The sequence below is a fragment of the Carassius carassius genome, chromosome 44, assembly GCF_963082965.1.
Source record: "Carassius carassius chromosome 44, fCarCar2.1, whole genome shotgun sequence".
In the NCBI taxonomy this organism is placed as follows: domain Eukaryota; kingdom Metazoa; phylum Chordata; class Actinopteri; order Cypriniformes; family Cyprinidae; genus Carassius; species Carassius carassius.
Genome location: NC_081798.1, coordinates 12,713,719 through 12,737,267, shown reverse-complemented (window position 1 = coordinate 12,737,267; position 23,549 = coordinate 12,713,719). Strand labels below are relative to the sequence as shown.

The following is a 23,549-nucleotide window of genomic DNA, read 5'->3' as shown; positions in this document are numbered from 1 at the left end:
GAAATGCGGACTATATTGTTTGATATTATTGATTATGGCTGAAGAAAGGCTTTGATTGGACAAGATCACCCCAATCCAAAAGCATGTTATTTAAATGTTTACATTTTATTTTTCCATTTCTGACCTCTTCATTTAAAATGATAGTTCACCCAAAAATGAAAATTGTCATCCTCTACTCCCCCATCCATGCCATTCCAAATCTGTTAGACTTTCTTTATTTTGTGAAACACAAAAGAAGATATTTCGAAGAGTGTTGGTAACCAAACCAATTTGGTGACCATTGACTTCTATTGTGTGACCTTAAAAAAGAAAAAGAAAAGATTTTGCTTAAAATACATAATACAGTTTCAAAATTATGTTGTAATTCAAAAATCATAAAATAATCGCTACAAAACAGTTTTGGGTGATCAATGCATTTAAAATTCATTTTTTAAACCCTTTTACTTAAAAGATTGACGAAAAGAAAGTTTGTTAATACACTGCACTGGGCCAGGGGACAAAAGAATTTTACCTCTCAGCCACGTGGTACAATCCTAAGAGACTGCACCAAGTCTTAATCATAGTACGATAGGATGAGAATGAGATATTTGCACAGAAATCTGAACTGGATTGTTCAGCACTGCCTTAAATAGTGGGAGTTCGTGCCTGGGAGTCTTACACAGCCAGTCTGCGACAGAGAAGTAAAAGAAATTGTGGGAAGGGGAGGGCATGGAATGCCTGGATGATCCTGTATGCATGCATGCGTGCTGGTGTGCTCTGCTACTTTTCCTCAGTGTTTGAGCCTCTTTTTTTCATTTCCATTTTTGGGGACACACGTGCTAATGCCTGTGCATTCATGTGAGGAGGCTGACAGGAAAGCGAGAGCGTGCGCCAGAGGCATGCTTTTTATGCATGTGCATTTGTTTATATGTACGTGTTCAAATGTAAGGGTTTTTTGTGCCAAATGCACGTGTGAGAGAGGGTGGTGTTGGTGGATGATTCTGGAATATGTGCATTGTGTGTGTGTTGATGGGTGGGTGGGTGGGTGGTTGGTTGGTATGTGTGTATGTATGCAGAGATCAGAGAGCTGTGTTTGTTTTTGTCTGACTCCGAGAAGGAGACATACAGTGCAGACGCAAGCAGAGAGGGGAGGGAATGTATTGGTGATGAGATGGATGCTCACACACACACACACTTAAACACACAACTGGTGCAGTGAGCCATTTCCCAAATGGAGGCATCAAACGGTACGCTTCGACTAAACAAACCTGCAGCTCACATTGAATCTCATCTGATTTGCCTTCTTTGGATTTGTTTCTTCATTGAAGAGTTAACATGAAATCAAAATGGATCCTACTTTCCATAATTGTCTTATTATTTCACATTTTTCATGATTTAAGTCATTTTATTTCATGGTAATGATATACATCACAATATTTTGCTTTAAGGTGTTTATGAGATCAACATTTTTGATACCATAGAAATGACATAATTCTTGTCATCAGAGTCAATATCACAAAAAAAAATAAAAAATTCTAGCCTTAATGATAATAATAATAAATGTATATATTTATTTCTTCTTATTAAAGTTACAAAAGTGATTCAGTCAAGAGCAGCAAGAGATTTTCACTCTTTTGTTGTTTTATTAACATGAATGACAGACACCAGCTGTCACTTTAAGAGCTGCCTGGATACAGTATATTGTTACAGATGTGTTTTTGGTAACCCTTTCTATGAAGCCCATATTATAATACATTATAAAGATATTCTTAAGGCATTATAATGAATGCATAATGCATTATATAAAAAATGCAATGTTTATATGTTTGGTTACGTTTTATTTTGATGGTCCCCCTGTTCTATTGAAAAACTACAAATAAGTAAATATTATAACAAAATGCATTATGCATTTATTATAATGCCTTAAGAATACCCTTATAATGTATTAGAAATATGAGCTTCATAGAAAGTGTTACTGCGTTTTCTTTCTTTAAGAGGATACTTGCATAAATGGGCATTGTGACACACAGAAGTCTGTGTATTAAACTGTTCGAGGCCTATACAGTGGCAAAAATAGCTCCGTTCAATACTCCCGTGCTCTATGAGCAGTATCTGCCAGCGCTCAAAAACAGTGTGTGCATAGAGAAATGAATTCTCTTTCACTGCTGATTGCATTTCAATGGCTTAAAATCACTTGTTTTTAAACCGCAATGCTTTAAAACATATGTAAACGATATGTTTTCATGACCACATAGCACTGCAATATCCCATGAGCATGTAACCGCGATAAAGACAATAGTCGAAAACTTCATAGATCTTTTACTAACAAGAATCTGTATGCAAAAATGACCATTTCCCTCCCTATATTTTTCTTTTCAAGTAATCCGTTATACTCCGATTAATGTCACAATTCAGAAGAAGTATGGCCATTTCAGACCTTAACCTATTTGTCAGTGCTTGTTATTTCAAAGAATGTAATAACTTGCTCCATCTCTGAAAACAGTCTTTTAATGTTCATGCTAATGCTAACATTGGTTCCTGGGATGTCATTTTCATCCTCTTCGCAGCTAACTGCAAAATCACATTCACGCCTGGATCCAATTTGTTTCACAACAGCTTCTTTTAATTTAGTTTCAATTCCCTACATTTTTGTTTCTCACTAAATATTCAAAACATTGTGTCAATATATTCTAACATTAATATCTAATATTTGCGTTTAATTATATTCACCATATTCTAAAACATTGTGTAATTCAAATGTATTGCGAATGTCATCTTATATTGTCTTTAAGGCCATATTTGGGTTACTTGTTAAATGTAAAGTGAACACTCCAACATATGAGCACAATTTTACTAGGGTTGGGGTGTGTGTGTGTGTGTGTGTGTGTGTGTGTGTTTAGCACTCCATTGTCCTAAAACAGATGAATGTGATTGATGGTGACTGCATAGTAAATATGGCTTTGTGGTGGACTGTTCCAGTTGAAGACGAAAGATAACAGCGGTCAACATTGCTTCATCCCTGTTAGAATGTACATGGAGCTGGATCCTCTGATGTACAGCTTGATAAGATAAGTTTGATAAGTTTTTTTTTTCTGTTCTATCATGTTGAACACCCAGGGAGGGACCAGGAGGTTTTTTTAGGAAACAGCCAGCATGCATGTTCATGATGGCTGGATTGTGATGTCTACAACCCATGAATGACTTCTTAATATGTTCTGCTCAGTGGTGCATTGGTGAGATTGGGTACACAATGTACGCTGAACTCGATGAACTTCAGTGGATTTCAACCCCTGACCCACACTCTGGGTTCATGGTCTTTTTTATTTAGCAATTCAACTTCCAGTATTATTAGTGTTATACTAAAGAATCATCTACATCAAACAGAACAAATGAGGTTATTCTTTGGACACTTTGAGACATAAAATGAAAACTTAAAAAAGAAAAAAAATGCATGACAACCTTTAGGTTTTTTTTTTTTTTGTAGTAATACCTATGATTTTTTGTTCAAATCTAGAATAGCACTTGGCCATTGAGATGCCACTAATTTTTAACATAGATAGACTGTAGATTTGCCAAGTGCTTTGTAGAGGAACGTCATGAAATTTACAGTAGCTAGGAGCAAGAGAAGCGCTATACATTTTTGCTTTGCATATGACTGAAGTGCTGGGAAGGGACAAGGGCCACTGAAAATAGCTAAGAGGGTATGTCCATTTTTAAATGGTGGATGAGGCTGAAGCAGCATATATGTAGGGAGCTGCGGTCTATGTGCACTGCAAGCTATATTATAACTTCTTTCTATCTTAAAAATCTTTTTTTTTTTTTTACTGAATTAGTTTACTGGTGTAGATTACTTTCGATGTTGAATTGCACATTGATGAGTGCCACCTGGTGGCGGACTTCATGTGCTGCAGGTAGAAAAGGAAACTGCCATGCAGTTACTTCTCTTGACCACTAAGGAGCAGTAAAGATTTGGAAAACTCTTGTAATTTGACATGATCTTTAATTTATGAACCCCTTGCCAACTTAAAATGTGTTTGAACTGCCAAATATAAGGAAAGGTTATTTTGTTTATTGAGAACTAAAGTAAATTGTCTCTGCTGGTGTTTACCAATGTGATGATCAAAACATTTGATACTTTATTAACAAACAACCAAAATGGGGATTTGTGAATAGCTAGCTATAAGGGGTGCTTGGTCTGAAAATAAGCTGAATACCCCTTTCTTAGCACCTTGGGCTCCCTCTATTCTATTTTTATTATAATTCTTTTTATGTTAGTTTTTTTAAATTCAAGTCTTAGGGCTGGTTCACATAGAGCTCCTCTTTTTTTTTCGCATTTAACTGTGCTGCTTTTTAACTTTGTCCTATGTAAACATGCACTAGGCAGATGTCTTTGAGCACTGTGATGCATCTTGCTGCTTTTTCAGCATCTTGTGCATCCAAGCCGTGTTAACAAAAAAGAAGTCGTTTGACTATTAAGGCAAGTTCAACTTTTAAGGCAAGACACCACTAGTGAATAAGCTATACATGTAATTACAAGGCATAATGTAATTAAATTTGCACTAATTTCCAGGTTCAAAATTTGTTAGATTTGTGGTGACATATTAAAGAAACTGGCCTTCAATATATGCATCGGAATTTAAATTCGATGCAAATAGTTCTACTAGTTTGAGTGTTTTACCTTAAAAAGCACATTTCGATGCTCTGTTCTTTCTCATTTCTCAGCACTACATTCTTATGTGCAAGAACGCGTTCTGTTTGAACGACTTAAGCTGGAAATATCCAAGCTCACTCCACCTCACAGTTCAAGAGAGACAGAAGGGGTGCAAACACAGGAAAAACAATGACAGATGCAATCAAAAAAGCCTCGGATGAAGACATACCTCTCCTGAACTGATGTCTTGTACATTTAATGCTTTTAATAAGATGTCTATCAGCCTGTTAATCTTATAACATCTTTCCAGCGTTCTCTCCTCCGTATGAACCCACTCCTCTTTCTCTCTTTCTCTCCTCTGCGGCCCGCCGCTCCATGTACTTGACCTATCTGTGCGCTTCTGCGCTGCTCCGCCGGCAACCTCAAAGACTTCTAACAGATTTCAAAACATATATTGCTCTTTGTACATCCCTGCCTACCAGAGACCAATGCATGTGCGCACACACAAGCAGGTGTGTGGATCTACCTCCTGACACCTTCAGCCATACCTCCCTGGCCCCTGTGCCCTGATAAAGATCATGTGATGCAGGAGATTTGTTTGAACATGGTGTTATGGGAAATAGATGTAAATGGAGGCAACTTTGAATATGGGATGTTGTAGATTCATACCTCACCAGGGGCCGGGGAGCTCCATCAGCATGGCTCCGGAGAGAATGTCTCTGGTGTGCCCACAGGGATCCTGCAGCTATTTTTTTTTTTCAGTATAGATGTATGAATATACATATATAAATACAAATATATATATATACTGTACATTATGCATAGAAACACTAATGAAGTTTGATTGTTAGTTGTGCACTCACAGCATGAGATGTTATTCCCCAGAAACCGCTTTTCGGAAACAAATGCAGTAGTGTCTACTGATGTCAAAACCCCTCTGTACCCTCCACCCCACCCCGAGTACATGCCAGTGTTTCCTCTGTGTTCCAAGTGCCAATAACTTTGTGAATTCCTTTACTGTGACCCAACGAGAAAGAAAATTGCACATTAACTACTGTAAAAAAAAAAAGAAAAAGAGAAGAAATTATGAAAATACATCTTAATAAAAAGCTTTGTAACAAAGAAATCATTGTGGTTCGCTTTTGTTTTAAAATAATAATAAAAATTACTCGCCTTTAGGACATCAAAGATTTCCAGATTTGTAGAAATAACATTACATTGCTTGCTCACCAATGGACCCTATGCAGTGAATGGGTGCCGTCAGAATGAGCAACTGCTAAACACATGAAAATAATCCACAGCTTTTCAAGCTTGACAAGACATGTGGAGTGGATGTTTTTATCAGCTGTTTGGATTCTTATTCTGACGGCACCCATTCAGTGCAGAGGATCCATTGGTGAGCAAGTGACGTAATGCTACATTTCTAAACAAACTCATCTTGGCTGGGCTGAGAGCGAGTACATTTACAGCTAATTTTCATTTCAAACTATTCCATTAATGCCTGATTCAGTCATTTAAACTGAGCTTTACAGGTTGTATCTTATATTTCATATGTCAATTGTACTGTACATATGTACTGCGAAAAAATTATGTCACAGAAGTATTTTTATCTGAGAGCTGCCATGAAGTTATTCCATAATATGTTGCATATCATTTGAAAATAACGTGATAAATGAAAACCGAAACCAAGTCAAAGGCACATACTTTAATCAGATGCCAAAATAAAGGCAAACGTTTTTTATAATACAAATGCTTACAAAAACAAGTGACAAGGGCATTAGATTTTAGAAACAATCATTTATGTAGGCAGCATTGAAAGACGTCACTTTGCAAGTAAAATAAAATACGTACCAAATTTCCCTAAATGGGCATATAAGAGGTATTATCTTTTAGTACATTGTTCCACATTTTGAGCAACAGTGAGTATTGGCATTTTTTTTTTTTTTTTTAAGGCTTGCATTTTTCAAAAATCTTTTGCTTGCCGTTGAATCTGACTTTCAGCTACTTATGGGTTTATTTATATCATATTACAAAATTATAATAGACAAAGCAATACTGAAGTATGTCACATTCAGTTGAAGCTTGAAAGAGGGACACATTGATATTGAACATAATACATTCACCCAGAGGCATGTAGTGTTACAGCCAGATCAGAGGGCACACTGGAAGCAACTCATTGGCACGGAGGATTTGAGTACAAAATGTTCATTAGCACACCCACAGAAGGGCACAATATTAGATCTGAGCTCAAGTTCAGGAATAGAAATATCAAGTAAACCATCCTAACTCTGTGGTCTAACCAGCTCAGTTATTAGCTGACTTTCAGAACATGAATCTTCCTGATTTGGACTGCAATTAAAAAGTGCAGATTCCATTAAAAAAATACTTATTAAAATGACGAATATATATGTATTGGAGTAATGGGTATGAAATATCACTGTGGCATGCAGTGAAGGCATAACCCACACCTTCAACTGTCTATATGTCAGATGACTCTACACACATCTCCACAGTAGTACTTCAATATACAGCAATAATGCATAAAATCATGTTAAACCCAAGTACTTACTGTACACACAGCACATCCATGAAGATTCATGAAAAGTGCAGATGATTTTTTTCTGCAAGCAATCATCCATAAGCTCACCCAAATGATGCAATAAAACGTTAGATTTATCCATAAAGGAAGAGCAAATGGTGTAAAATGCACCAATGTTACACTCAAGGTGTGACTTTGCTTTAAAAACATAATTTACATTTTCTTGCTATAACTTACTTTAGATTTACTTTACACATCATCAGAGGTTGTTTGATGGTGGTACTGCCAGTTACAGATCTGGGGGGCACTATGAGCCTGCTTTATTCATTGCGCTTGGTGAACCATCAGCACATGTATTGTCAGCATCTTTCAGGGGCATTTATAATGTACACAATTCCTATATGGCTTAATAATTACACATATAAAAATATAATAAGGCAATATCAAATTCCTCATTCCACACTTGTACCACAATAAAACATAAGAAATGCAATAACTGTTAACCATCTCAGCAGCAGTGAAATTCTGGAATAGACCATTGGACAAAGAGTTCAATCTAAAAGCAGTGAGAGAGAGTGAAATGCTGAGAGTCAGAAGACATATGGGTTAGATGAGGGCAAAAGACGGGTAAAAAGACTAAACAATAACTGAACTCTTTTTTTCACAAAGATAAAGGAAGCGGAGGTGGAAGAATTGTGGTGAAATTCTGACTTCCTCTGTAAGCTTTTGGCATGATGGAGGGCCAAACTGAAGAAGAGTCTGGTTTAAAGAGCGCATAACAGAATGAGCACCACGATCAGGATGATTACAAGAACTCCAATAGCGCACCACTGTCTCCGACCTGCAACACAACAACACACACGTCAAGACAAAATATCACAAACTCTAATGCTCTTAAATCTTGCAAAATTAAGATAGGTAAAAAAAACAAATATGTATCTGTTTGAGAAATGAATGTATCAGTTTTATAAAGGGATGCACTACAAGAACAAGTTATTTTTTTAGATTTTTATTTGTGCTGTCAAATGATTAATCGCGATCCAAAATAAGTTTGTTGACATAATATATGTGTGTATACTGTGTATATATTTTTTTTATACAAACACATGAATGTATACATTTAGGAAACATTATTATATATTAAATATTTATACATACGGTAATATCAAATATATAAATATAAAAATGTATACACATGTAAATATTTTCAAAATATATACTGTATGTGTGTGTATTTATATACTTAATAAATATACACAGTATACATATATTAGGTAAACAATCATTTGACAGCACTTATTTAATTTTTTTTTTATTATACTTTCATTCAGCAAAGACAATAGTGATCAATAGTGATAGTAGATACTTTTACATCATTAAAAAAACAATACATTTCAAATAAACATTCTCCACCAAAATATTAAGCAGTGTAAATGTTTTCAACATTGATAATAATGAGAAATGCTTCGAGCATAGGACTGTAAAATCGTTTTATTTGCCACTGATGGTAATGATAAAAGTTTATGTATATGTGTGTGCACTGTTTTTTTTTTATGCATATATAAAACACACACACACACACACACAAACACCCAAATTTGATGATCATTATTATTCAGAAAATGTGAAAACTATTATAGGAACATACAATAAGGAGTAAAAGCACTCACTGCTGGTCATGTGTGAAACCTTCTCCATTTTCTTCAATACTGAGTCCATTCTGGAACCGGTCTGGTCCATCTCCTCATGAAACTCGCCAAGCATACTGGGACAAAAAGCACACATATTAACATTGAGTATAAAACAAATCCTGGGTTCCGTTCTTTGTACCTCACTTAACAAATCTGAGATGATCTGAAAGATGCCAGATCTTCTAATCATGATAAGGGATCTTCAATGATTTTGCTGATTTGATTAAAATATCTGGATTGAGTTGTCTAAGATTACTGCGCATTCTCGTGTTCCCCAAAAAGGTTAGACATATCGATACTCGAAAGCACGATCAGCAATGCAGCAACATAATGACATCATATAATTAAAAAAAGACACCTGACAAAAAAATGTAAAAAAAAAAACTATACAAATGGTATAACGGATAAATGTGCACTGATTTTATTTTATAAAAAAAAAAAAAAACATTTGCATGAGTATTTGAACAGGTTTTACATTTTATTTCAATGTTGTAATTAGAAATTCATTTAATTTTATCTTTGAAGCAGATTTGTTACATGACAGTATTAATTTAAGTTTCTTAAGGGTCAAGATCTATCTGCATCCCCTGCGCTCCATCAAGCCATAATAATATCTGTCAACCCTCAAATAAATGCACAAAACTGTACAGCATGTGTGTAAGACTCCAATACAATTCTAAAGTAATTATTTTATCACAAATAAATCTTTCAAAGAGTAAAACTACAAATCATTACAAAGAAACTTTACAGAAAATTACGTTTCTACAATATTTAGTAGTAGCTTATAAGTGGTGACTGTCAGTTAATGTGCATATGACAGGAATTTTCTGAAAAATTAATACAAGACGTAGTCAACCAGACGATGAACATTGTTAACAGCAATTATGTTATATTACAAACATTATATTATTTTCAAATACATTTTTTAATGATTATTTTAAATTATTGTCCCTGGATCAGTAGGGTACTCTTGTAATAAAGTAGCAGTGACTGGGACAGATTTTAGGTATCAATTCCACTTAAAACACAATCTAATCCTGTTGCTATGACAGCAACTCTTGGATGAGCGTTGAAGAACCAACCAATCCAAGATAAAGCCAAATCATCAACCATCAAATCCAGCTAACTGAGTTAGCGACGTATGAAGAACAGGCCCCTAGTGTTTACAAAATAATACAAAAATGTGTTTTTAAAAATGTGGGTTTTTTTTTTTGCTTACACTGCCTGCTCATCCAGCTCGTCTCCAATCCTGCCGGACATGTCCTTCAGGACACGGATACTGCCTGAGACCAGTTCCAGATGCTCATCCTGGTCCTGCATGATCAGCTGCACGCAAAAAAACATGACATCAAATAAAGAAGACTGTAGATTCAAAACTGTTGTATTAAGCATGTGAACTGCTTTGCACATAAAGTCACACTTCCTTGTTTTCTGTAAAGCTTATAAATTGGAATACTGGCAAATAATGCTGGATGAGAACAATATTAAATGAGAAAAAGACCTCCTGTCTTTTACCTGCTGCTGTTCCTGTTGCTCCTGAATGTATCTGGAGTTTGCAGACACCAGGTGAGGCTCCAGACCGGTGAACCGATCCTTTGCCGTGGCCCCCAGCAGAGCCTGATAGACAGTGGCACGGTGCTGATGACACTAGCACACCACACGTGACCATATGGATTCATACATTTCAGTTTAATAGTGAACGAATCACTAACCTGTTTGTTTTTCTTCTCTGCTTGAGCCACAGCTGAGGGACTAGAGAGCTGCTCCTTCATCAGCTACATACAGACATACATTCATGCATATGAAAATACTGGAATTCCAACGTAAAATGAAAAACATAATAGAAACTGGGACAGGGATCAATACCTGCACGGATTTACGAGTTCGTTCCACAAATTCCCGCCTTTCCTGGAGTTCATGTTCTCCTAAACGGAACTTTCCAGGGTTTGCCTCCACAATACCTGATACAGTCAAGGACTATAAGGAGATCAGCATATACATTACCAGTCAAAAGGTTTTTTTTTTTTTTTTTTTTTTTATTACAACAAAGATGCATTAAAGGTGCATTTATTATGTAACAAAAGTTTCTATTTTAAATCAATGCTGCTCTTTTGAATCTTATCTATATAAATAAGTAATTTTTTTATCATTTTCAAAGTTGTTAAATTGCTTGTTTTATTTTTATAATTTTTTTCTTCATGATTATTTTACTTTCTTTTATGTACAGTCGTGGCCAAAAGTTTGAGAATTACATAAATATTAGTTTTCAAAACGTTTGCTGCTAAACTGCTTTTAGATCTTTGTTTCAGTTGTTTCTGTGATGTACTGAAATATAATTACATGCACTTCATACGTTTCATTGACAATTACATGACATTTATGCAAAGAGTCAGTATTTGCAGTGTTGGCCCTTCTTTTTCAGGACCTCTGCAATTCGACTGGGCTTGCTCTCAATCAACTTCTGGGCCAAATCCTGACTGATAGCAACCCATTCTTTCATAATCACTTCTTGGAGTTTGTCAGAATTAGTGGGTTTTTGTTTGTCCACCCGCCTCTTGAGGATTGACCACAAGTTCTCAATGGGATTAAGATCTGGGGAGTTTCCAGACCATGGACCCAAAATTTCAACATTCTGGTCCCCGAGCCACTTAGTTATCACTTTTGCCTTATGGCACGGTGCTCCATCGTGCTGGAAAATGCATTGTTCTTCACCAAACTGTTGTTGGATTGTTGGAAGAAGTTGCTGTTGGAGGGTGTTTTGGTACCATTGCTTTATTCATGGCTGTGTTTTTGGGCAGAATTTGAGCCCCCTCCCTTGGATGATAAGCAACCCCACACATGAATGGTGTCAGGATGCTTTACTGTTGGCATGACACAGGACTGATGGTAGCGCTCACCTTTTCTTCTCCGGACAAGCCTTTTTCCAGATGCCCCAAACAATCGGAAAGGGGCTTCATTGGAGAATATGACTTTGCCCCAGTCCTCGGCAGTCCATTCACTATACTTTCTGCAGAAGATCAATCTGTCCCTGATGTTTTTTTTGGAGAGAAGTGGCTTCTTTGCTGCCCTTCTTGACACCAGGCCATCTTCCAAAAGTCTTGGCCTCACTGTGCGTGCAGATGCGCTCACACCTGCCTGCTGCCATTCCTGAGCAAGCTCTGCACTGGTGGCACTCCGATCCCGCAGCTGAATCCTCTTTAGGAGACGATCCTGGCGCTTGCTGGACTTTCTTGGATGCCCTGAAGCCTTCTTTACAAGAATTGAACCTCTTTCCTTGAAGTTCTTGATGATCCTATAAATTGTTGATTTAGGTGCAATTTTAGTAGCCACAATATCCTTGCCCTTGAAGCTATTTTTATGCAACGCAATGATGACTGCACGCGTTTCTTTGCAGGTCACCATGGTTAACAATGGAAGAACAATGATTTCAAGCATCACCCTCATTTTAACATGTCAAGTCTGCCATTCTAACCCAATCAGCCTGACATAATGATCTCCAGCCTTGTGCTCGTCAACATTCTCTCGAGTTAACAAGACGATTACTGAAATGATCTCAGCAGGTCCTTTAATGACAGCAATGAAATGCAGTGGAAAGGTTTTTTTTGGGATTAAGTTAATTTTCATGGCAAAGAAGGACTATGCAATTCATCTGATCACTCTTCATAACATTCTGGAGTATATGCAAATTGCTATTATAAAAACTTAAGCAGCAACTTTTCCAATTTACAATATTTATGTAATTCTCAAAACGTTTGGCCACAACTGTAAAGCACTTAAAAATTACGAGTGTGTACGAAATGTGCTATATAAATAAACTTGCCTTGCCTTATTCAAAGTATCCTGAAAAAAAAAAAAACAATCCACAAAAATATTTAGCTGTTTACATTTTTAGCTGTCAACATTTATAATAATAAGAAATGCTTCTTAAGCATTAAATCAACACATTAGAATTGATTTCTAAAAGGATCATGCGACACTGAAGACTAATGACTGCTGAAAAACAGCTTTATCATGAACTTAATTTGAAAATATAATCAAATAGAAAACTACTATTTTAACATGTAATAATATTTCACAATATTACTATTTTTATTGTATTTTTAACCAGCAGCCTTGGTGAGCATAACATACTTCTTTCAAAGACAATAATAAAAAACTCTAAAGTTTTGATGTTAGTTTACATCATTTCATTTCCCTTTATTTAGACCAAACAGTCTTTTGGCACCTCCATCTCCCTTTTGATTTTACATACCTATCAGTTTTTGTAAGTGTTTGTGTAAAATTATATTAAAGATGTTTGAAGGCATCATAGGCCTTTGGTTTACGGCAGGATACTGATGGTTTCGTGCAGGTCCTCTAGGTCCCAGTCGATGGCCCTCAGGCAGTTTCGGAGTTCATTGGTGCTCCAGTCCAGCTCATCGCGGCTGACGGGGGTCTCCTCCTGAAGCAGGTCCTCCCAGCGCTCGAACAGCCCCTGTGCCTTGGACAGGGCCTTCTGCACCTCCCTGTCAAAAACATGAGTAAACTGTGAAACCCCTTCTCCTTGATGGGAATGAAAGTTTATCATCTAGATTAAACAACAAATGGACTGTGCCAGGGGTGGTTACTGTCATGATGGGGGGGGGGGGGGGGGTCTCAATTTATCAAACATGTTTTAATACGACGAATACATTTGATTTATGTGTGGTTTCTAACTGTAACTGTACATCAAATGAATGGCAGAGACCAGTGTTTACACGCCTGTCAACACAAGTGACAAAAAAGTCTGTTTTTTAGACTTAATTTAACCTTCCAAACTTCTAAAACGTAACTAGAAACACCGTCATACCACAGCTTATTATTACACGAAGGCTGTTAATTAGTAAAGTCGCATGGAAACTCAAATAATGTGACATTAACTGGTGCTACACAGTGATGAAGATGCTTCACTTACCTTTAACTTAGCCTGTCAATATCAAATCCGTGTCGTTTAGACAAAGATGGAAGACAGACATTAAGACAGGGAAGAGTAAGTTAACTTTTCTTACCCTTTAACCACGAAAAAAGGATCCTCCATCGACATATTAGCCCTTTTAGTTCAGGAGCTATGTGAAGTCACCGGCAAGACGGCTCGTGTAAATCATGACGCACGGACTACTTTTCAAAATAAAAGCAGCTCTGGTTCCAACGAATAGAATAATTTAATCATTGACAGTTGAGACATAAAACATGTTCTACAACTATATCAGATACTTATTATATATATGTATATATAATGATGGATAATGGAATGAATAATTGTTGCTATAGTAGCCTAAGTTAATTTAAACGTGTTTGTAAAATGGTCTTTTTAAACAACCTAGTTGCCTTTTTATTAGTAATTTGTTAAATAAGCATGAATTGCATTCATGGTCAGTAATTCACGAGCACATAATTATGTGTTATATCTCGTGAGCTTTTATACTAAAGCAGACACTGAGTGTGAAGCTCTGTGACTGAGCAAAAAGGTAATATATAATAATAACTTTCATTCCCATCAAGTAGAAGGGGTTTCACAGTTTACTCATTATACTGTATATATATATATATATATATATGTGTGTGTGTGTGTGTGTGTGTGTGTGTGTGTGTGTGTGTGTGTTGAATTTTTGCATTTGTGTTCAAACTATGGGCTTTATGTCTAACGGTCCCTTTGCTATTGTTACAGAAAATATTTATCTCTAAACCTTAAAAACATAAATCACCTTAATGCATGCATGAGTACCAACACACATTTCTTGCCTTGTACATAAAATGAATGCAACTTACAATAACAATGTGTAAATAATAAACTCTACTTTTGTAGAAAAATAATGTGAAGTCTTTAATATGTTTGTTGAGAAGACAAAACGGTTCATACTTGGATACGTTTCACGACGCATTACCTAATCAGTAAATCTCTGGATAAGTAGAAATGTCATATTTTTAGCCTTGTTTGTCACTCATTTCCATAAAAGGGCTGTTAGCGCACCTTTGCCGCAGTCCTGACCTGATTCATAATTAATTCGGTTAGGTAACTGACCTAGATTTGCTTGGCGCTCAAGGCTTTAAACATGCCAAGCTAAAGACAAGTTGGTGTGTGACATGTAGTTTTGCGATAGGTGTGTAAAACCGCTTAAAGGATTCCAATGTCTTTTCATGCCATCTAGAGGCTTAAATCCCTGTGGCCTGTTCGCCTCCCCTTCCTATTATCCCCCTAGTGTTTAGTAACACTGTTCTCCTTCACTTCCTCCCCCAGCTCACACAGTCACCGCTTCCTTCCCGTCTCCTGCCTTCCTCCCTCACTACACTGTCTGTTTCCTGTTCACACACTCTCCACCTCCAGTTAAAAGGCTGGCTTAAAGTTGTCAAGGCCTCATTTGTGTCCTCACAAACGAAAAGTGATTTGAGAGAACATTTGAAATAGGGCTGACTATTTGAAAGAATCATAAAAAACATGTTTTTTTTATGTTGTTTTTAGCCTTAAATATAATAATGTCAACAGGTTTATTTGAGTGTTAGGGTTAAGCAAATATCATTATGTGTGAATGAAATCCACTGGGTCTGTGAGGTGTCCTCTTTAATATAGTGAAACCAATGTGTGCTTGTGATCACAGCTGCAAAGAATGCTTATGGAAATGAAGGGTGGATCTTACTGGAGGCCTGATCCCATCGAATGCAGTTCGTCAGAGAACAGTAATGAGGGAGCTATTTTTAAAGCAGTGGCTTTAAGGTCCGTCTGCTGAGTCACTCTATTTTCAAAACACATTTGGAGGCAAATGTAATGCTGTAGTGTTTTAATTAAATCATCTGTTTCTCTCTAGGAACACACATTCACAAACAAGACTACTATCACCCTGAGCAATAAATCCAAATAATAAGAATGAGATTTATTTCCAAGTATGCTTAAACAAGGAATTTAAAGGAATTTGTGTTTATATAGGCTGCAGCTAGACAAATAGCATATTTATATTTATAGCAACTTACAAACAAGGACAATGGAAGCAATCAAAATCAACAAAAGAGCAATAATATGCAAGTGCTATAACAAGTCTCAGTCAGCTTAAGGCGGTACATGTAGCAAGGGATTTTGTTTTTTATTATATAATAAATAAAAAGAAAAAAGAATAGAAAAAGAATAGAGCAAGCTAATGTTAGAGGCATTTTCCGCTTTTTGTTAATTCTATAATAATAAATAATAAAACAAAATAGAATATAAAGAATGTTAAAGAATGAACTAGTGTTAATTTTTTTATATAGAAAACAAGCAGTAAGTGAATGAATAGAGAGCAAGTATAAAAGGTCAAAGTTTTGTTTATTTATAAAAAAAAACATTAAATAAAAAATAATTCGAGTAGAGAGTGCTAGAGTTAGAGGTTCAAATAAGAGATGTGCTTTTAGGCTACATGCTGTATGTAGGCTACACAACAAATAAGACAGACAATATAATAATTTTATATTTTTTCTTATAAAAACCCCTGGTGCACATTAACAAAATTTCTGAATCTGGACAAAGCCAGGTAGCCATTTCTATAAAAAGAACGTGCATTTGCTGTGAGTGACAGCTGCCATCTGACCTTAATCGCTTTGCTTCCTAGTTACGTTCATGTGTGCAGAAGGGGAGGGGCTGTTGGATCGGTGACAAGTCCAAATATGGTCCGCGGTGCATCACTGGCTCCGCTGAGGCTGCGGAAGAAGAGCAGTGGAGAGCACGTCACGGCTTTTCCACTGCGCGCTCCCCGGAGAATCGACGGATGTCCCAAATATGGCGATTTAACGTGACGTCGAGCAAACAGAGGAAAAAAAATAAAAAGAAAAAAAAGATGTCTAACGCTTCCAAAGAACTGTAAACACTCGGGGCATATCGATACACTTTTCAACAGAAATGTTTTTCAGTTTGTTGGGTATGTTCGATTTAAAGAGAAAAGCATAATAAAACGTGAATAAAAATATAAACAGAATAAAAAACAACACAGCTAATCTGTGAAATGATGAAGTTGGTTATTATTTTCTATACACTCTATGCCTCACTCAGTGAATATTTTATGTATTTCTTTCAGGTCATTAGTGTAATTATATGAGCTAAAAAAACAGACAAACACAGATCATCTGATGTCATGAAACGTTTTACTACTGCCGGGAATTTGATACAGTGCTATTATAACAATGCCTGTGATGTCTGTCATGACGCTTTCGCAGAGCACTGCCATTAAGGCCAGAGTTGCCAGATTTCGTTAAAGAATGCGTTTTATTATTATTATTATTTATTTATTATTATAATAATATGAGCATATCTTTAACAAGCTCTTTATTGTGCTTTTACTTTCAATGATTATAAGAATAAGATGAAAAATACTTTTTGTTTAATTAACCTAACTTATTTTGGCCAAATTTCACATTAATGAATGCAAATTTGTTGACTGAACTAAGGCTATAGCCTACAGAAAATAGAGACTCTTTAAATAAGAAAGCTATAAATGCTTTAAATACAATTTATTTTTTTGAAATTATGTTTGAAGTTATGTCTATGCCCAGTTGTACCCTTATTCGTATCTTATATTATTACCCCCTGGCATTTATTTATTTATTTGGTTAATTAGTTCCTTTTTATTGTTGCTTTTTTCATTTGAATGAAAGTGCATGTATACTAAAACGAAACCTTAATTATATGTATGCCTGCACTATGTTTTCTGTACTGGAAGCTCTTAACACAAAGATGAATCCCACACCTGGCAATAAATCACACACACACACACACACACACACACACACACACACACACATATATATATATATATATGTCATATATAAATATCACAATAAAAAGAACAACTACAGTACTACATAAATAATATTTAAATAACACCTAATTTAATGCATGTATTTTCTTATTCTATGCTAAACAAAACAAGTCGGGAGAAGCGTATAATAAGTGGACATGGCAACACAGAGCATATGTTGACTTGATACTTCAGCGCTTGTGCCAATATGACGTATGTTGACAAGGGAGGGGAGTTTATAACACCCAGGGGAATGGAAACTCTTTACGTCACCAAAGCGCAGATAAAACACCTCCCTGAGAGAAGAAAACGTTTAGTTCTGCAATCCACTGTGAAGACCTCAAAGCGCCGAGGTTTTAAAAATTAGACAACAGGTCTAGAACTGAAAGATTCCGATACACTGTAAACACAATGGACGTCGAGGCCAAGAGAATCATGGCTCTCTCTATTAGTAAACTGTATTCATTAAGGACCCAGCGCGGGGGACTGAGGCTTCACCGGAGTCTCCTGCTCTCCATGACCGTGAGAGCCGCGCGGGACATCTACCACACCGCGCAGCTGCTCAGAGACGCGGAGGAGGAGCAGGTCGTTCCGTGCGCCCCCGACGCGGCTCCAGAGGAACCCATGGAGATTAGTAAAGAATCTCCTCAGACTTTGACTCCGAAGGAGGTCGCAGTGAAACCTAAAGAGACTCTACAAGAGGACAAAGAGAACCGATGCGCTTCTGAACAGCACTCCAGGAAGCGCCGCGGCAAGACGGCGCTCGAGGCTGACTTTCTGCCTCTGAAGAAGGCAAAAATGGAAACTGATGAGGAGAAGAAACATCTCCAGGGCGAGGTTCTGAGGACTAATAATGGAAACAGCTGTCGGCAGACTGAAACTCTGACTTCCTTCCCATCAAATCGAGCCATCGTGGCGTGTTGAGCAAGACGCCCTTTGGATCTTTCCGAGAATCGATTTCCCTCGATGGGAATTTCCTGGACAAACTGGTTCGGTTCGAAACGGACCGGTTCTGCAGCCCGACACCTGTGCGGCCGGCTCAGCTCGCCATACGAGCTCCAAGAAAGGCCAGGATCAGCAGGAATACAGGGACAGGTGGTGGATACTGTGATCCCAAGCGCAATGGAATCACCAGAGCTGCTTTATTGTTCAGTGAGAGGAGTCAGATGACTCTGTTGACACACGTTTGAACTGCTTGAACTGGGAAGAGAGACTCTGATGTCTTCTATCCAAGTCTACGAACTTTACAACCTCGAACAAGAACAACGCTGATAGCGTATGAGACAAAACACTGCTGTGATACTTGAAAATGTCTTTGCCAAAATGACATGTTAAATGTCACTCTTGCACTGATCAATTGCACCATTGATTATGTATTGATAATATTGATTTAAGAAGGACTTGATGGACTGATATCATGTGAAGCTGATTTCAGTGTTCATTGGTTGCAATAAACATGCAAATGTTTAAAAAGCATCCTGTTGTAAATTTTTCATTTAAAAACAAAACGTTTCAAACTCTGCATGACTAGAGTTTGGAATAATCTTTGTGAGGGAAAAATCTATTGAAGTTGTTTCCACATTTTAACCAGCGAATTTCCTTGATTAAACACTCTTATAATGAACAATTTCTGGTCAACAAGATTTAGGCTAACCAGAAATATTCAGTAAATATAAGTAGCCTAAATATTTTCCCATGATTTCAAGATTTTTTTAAATAAATTTTTATAATGAAATTTATTATTTAGGCTATTAAGTCATCTAATTCAGTTTTAAAATACAGTTTCCATAAAATTTCTAAGGAACTCAAGATTAAGCAACAGGGTTTCAGTCAGATCATGTTTGTGATATGTGACTATAACTTAATCATCATCCGTAATACTTAGGCCTATCTCATGCTGATCCTAAACCCAATCTTTTGCTATAACATACAGCTCATTATCTGTTATTCCTGTGTAGGTGATGAAAAAGGCATCAGCTGGAAACACATAGGGTCAAGTGTAATTTCCCTTCATTAGTCAGCAAGATTTGTCTGAACATGTTCATGAGTCATGCAATTTAGTTTTCCCATGAACATACACACACATTTAGGCTACTAGCCAGCATCAGACTATGTAATTGTTAAGCTTAAAGTCCCAGCATTACACCATTCAAGACTAACATCAGTAGAGCTCAATGAGAAATAATTAATGTGAAAGTCCACAGGCCTCAGAGCATGAATTTTAATCACTTCTTTAAATAGTATATTATTGTGTTTCAGGCTCTGGTGGTTTTGCAGGGCCTAAAAAAGCATGTTAGAATTTTTTTTAAGCAAGTAAATGTTATCAAAGATTTAGACTGACCCAAAAGCATGTGAAACAGGCTTCATAAATGACCGGCATGAGTTAGCATGATTCATTGCTCTGATTGTAAATGTTGGGTTGTGGGGGTGGATCTGCACAGCATAGGTGTGCAAGATATTTCAGGTAGCAGGTTTTGGCACCAGGAGTCTGCTGAGCTGACAGGATTTGAAGTTTTTAGGTGGAGATCAGTTTGATTGGGTGAATCCTCAGCTGGGAAACTGCAGGGAGATAATTACAGGATGATTAATCACTGAAACTCATTTTAATAGTAGTCACTGAAAACCAGTTGAATACAGATTGTGTGAAACCTAATCTGTTTGTTGTGGGTGTGTGACCATGAGTGTAAACCTCAAGCCGGTTTCTGTTACAATACCGGTTTCCTCCAGGGTGGTCTTAATGTGACTCTTTCACCACCACTGTAACTAAACAGACAGGAAGGGGGAAATTATATATTATATATGATTTTATAATTAAAATCATAAAACAGTGTCGTCATGATTAACCATTATTACTACCAAAATAATATAAATAATTTTTTTTTTACCAGACTAATTATATTATGTATCCTACAGAATATATAATGTAATATAATGCTAGATAATGAGTGACAATATTAATATAATCAAAAGAATTTCTGTCTGTCTGTAAATATTTATCTCTTTCTATGAATTATAATTACATTTGAATAATTTTTTACTTGAAATATTTTCATCTTTATTTTATGTTTATTGTTAATAAAAAATTAATCAGGAATTTGTTTATTTAGATAAGTAAGTGATCAGTAAGATAAGTAAGTGTAAAATATATTGTTAGACTTCTTTACATGTTCTGTGAGGGTGTTAAGATGCACAGTTAATAATGAATTGTTTCCTGGGTCACTCATACTTGGGATTTATCATGGAGCCACTGAGTTAACAGGCCAGATCCTTAATCATTGGCCGGGGTTATCAGCACTTCCTGAACAGTTGTCAGTGTGTGGTGTCACTTCCCCCACCTGAAACACTGAGTTCAATTGAAACCCTTTCAGATTGTTGTATAGGTGTGAATGCACATGTAAAAGAGAGGATTTTGCCCTCTACAAACAATCCTCAATTGTTGTGTGCAGAGGCTGAAATCAGACACAAGTTCACACACAAACTACAGTCGCACATCTGAAGACAAGAGATGGGTTTAGAATGCATTCTCTCTGGTTTTTATTCAGGTTCTTTAGGAAGAGTTCTGTTCGGAATTACAAAATGCACTGGTAGAAATAGCAGAGAGACAGAGGAAGAGAGAGAAAAAGGGGGATTTTTCATAGCCAGAATAAATGTGTAACATCACCGGTTTCAGGCAGCCTCTTTCACAGCTCAACATCAGCAAAAGGGTTTTTGATTTCTTCTTAAATCAGAGTGATGTGCAGTCTGTCATACTGCGAGTCACTGGGTATCTTTTCACTTTTTTTTTTTTTTAACATTTCCACAGCATGTTGTATGCTCACCTTACCTACGATTCTCAGAGAACAGTTGGCAATAGAAACAAACAAACATTTTATGAGTTTTATCATGTCTCTTGTAATATTTTATTTTTTTCCTCTTGGTGCTCTTTTTTGTCTTTTTCATTTTTAAAAATAGAAGAAAAATGGAACACATTGCTCATAAAAACATCTAACTATATTTATATATTTATACATATATATACTCTTTTTCTTTATATTTCTTTTTAATTTTTATAATTCCTGAAGTTGACTTGTTAACCCACATAGTGGCATGCACATTGCACATGCAAATCAGTAATTAAATACCTCTCTTTATCATGGCCTTTTTTTTTCTCTTTAAACTTCCTCTTTTGCTTCTAAATGGTTCAGGTCAATAGTAATATGGATGGCGGGTGGGATATGGGTGATTAATGAGAGATGGGACGGGTCTGCGGGTGTCACGGTGACAGTGGCTGTGCGCTCGCAGGAGCTTCCCCTCACACTTGCACATTCACACCACACGCTTCAACACACACGAGCACTCCTGCTGACGGGGCAAAAAACACACTTCCTGTCTTGTGATCTGCTTGCTACTAGAGAACTGCAACATTCATTTCCCTTAAAAGTGAAATCTGTTCATTTCTCTGATTTAATGCTAACATTTTTTATTTAATTTTATTTTGTATAATATTTATTATGTATAATTATGATCTATGTTTTAATTTATATGAAAATATGATTTCTTACGTATTAGTTATCAGTATCATCTCAATATCGATTCAACTTGAATAAAGGAACCATGACATGCATAAAGAATGAGAGGAAATGAAACAAAGGAAAATGACGATGTTGAAGAAAGAGGATGAACACAGACTGTTGCAGGAAGTTTATGAATGAGATATATAAAGAGTTACAGAAGAGAAAGAGATTGATAGACCCAACAAAACAAGTTAGATAGACATGGATAGACAGTCGAGGTACAAACATGATGACCCTCTTCGCTTTCGCCATGGCTTTGTATCTACGGTCGTGTAACGGCGATGGGAAACTGTTCATTTAAGGCACTATAAAACGACTTGCCTTCAAATCAGCTTGCAAACACACGCACACACACTCGCAGACGACTGTCCCACTGTCACATGGATGAACCCAATCCTCCGATCTTCTGGAATAGTGGTGATGGATTCATATCCGATCTTGGACTTGGATCAGATGATTGTGATAATGAAGTATGCCATGGTAAATGCTGAGCATAAAGGGATTGGCAAACCCAGCACTAAATTACCCAAGGTGCACAATATCATTTGACAAGATGTTTTTTGTTTTGTTTTTTGGCATGCACATTGCCTGTGCTGGCCACAGCTGTGCCTCAAGTTCTCACTCTCATACATACAGGGAAGAAAAACTACATTACCCATCACCCCCTCCCTTTTCTCCAGTTCCCCCACACGTTAGCATGCACACACATGTAGTTCTGTTCTGTACAAAGGGAGACCACAGGAAGTGGTGTAGCTACATAGAGGGTTTCTTGTTTTGGCAGCACTCAACCATTGAAGGAAAGCCCTTATTTTGTATGAAACAGAAAGAAAGTACAGCTATGTTCTACAAGGACGATACGAAACAAACAACACATGCTCAAATGCAAGTGTGTTGTGTATCTACGATGATTCACTTGTGTGTTGAAAACTGAAAATGGCTTCGGTTGGGACAGAAAATGAAGATGCGAGTTGAAAACAAAGCAATAAAGGCATTGACACTGAGAGCAAAAGAGGGTCAAAACTAAACTGATGAACAAGCAGAGCCAAAGAAAGATGCACCGGTCATAATTATATTTGTAAACTCTTAAAGGGATAGTGCACCCAAAGAAAGAAAATTCTTGATATCATTCACCCTCATTTTATCAAAAGCAAGATGACTTCATTTCTTGTGTGTTAAATTTTGAATCTACTTCTGTGTAATATTTAAACTGCCCATGAATGAATGGAATACTGCAATGTTTATTATAAATGATTTATCCATGCACATCATTTTTTAATTCATGTGCCCTTTAATCAAAACAAACTTTGAACCTGTCACTAACATGAGATCACAGCAAATAGCAAACTTTAATGCTCCAAT

At 36.6% G+C, this 23,549-nt stretch overlaps 2 protein-coding genes and 1 long non-coding RNA gene across 3 annotated transcripts; 2 read left to right on the top strand and 1 right to left on the bottom strand.

Annotated features, from left to right (window-relative positions):
• Positions 1-1,974: 1,974 nt before the first annotated feature.
• LOC132126588 (uncharacterized) lies at positions 1,975-5,756 on the top strand. The gene is made up of 2 exons (XR_009427415.1): positions 1,975-2,957; positions 3,108-5,756. It is a non-coding gene; the product is annotated as an uncharacterized LOC132126588 (long non-coding RNA).
• A 1,716-nt stretch (positions 5,757-7,472) lies between these two features.
• On the bottom strand, positions 7,473-14,039 carry LOC132126072 (syntaxin-10-like). Its single transcript, XM_059537083.1, has 8 exons — positions 13,888-14,039; positions 13,196-13,365; positions 10,727-10,821; positions 10,573-10,635; positions 10,376-10,477; positions 10,080-10,186; positions 8,840-8,934; positions 7,473-8,010 (listed from the first exon to the last, which is right to left on the bottom strand). Exons 1-8 carry the CDS (start codon positions 13,920-13,922, stop codon positions 7,934-7,936), a joined length of 744 nt encoding a protein of 247 aa, XP_059393066.1. The 5' UTR covers positions 13,923-14,039; the 3' UTR covers positions 7,473-7,933.
• A 3,902-nt stretch (positions 14,040-17,941) lies between these two features.
• On the top strand, positions 17,942-19,113 carry LOC132126527 (immediate early response gene 2 protein-like). Its single transcript, XM_059537805.1, has one exon. It carries the CDS (start codon positions 18,049-18,051, stop codon positions 18,559-18,561), a length of 513 nt encoding a protein of 170 aa, XP_059393788.1. The 5' UTR covers positions 17,942-18,048; the 3' UTR covers positions 18,562-19,113.
• The last annotated feature ends 4,436 nt before the right edge of the window (positions 19,114-23,549 follow it).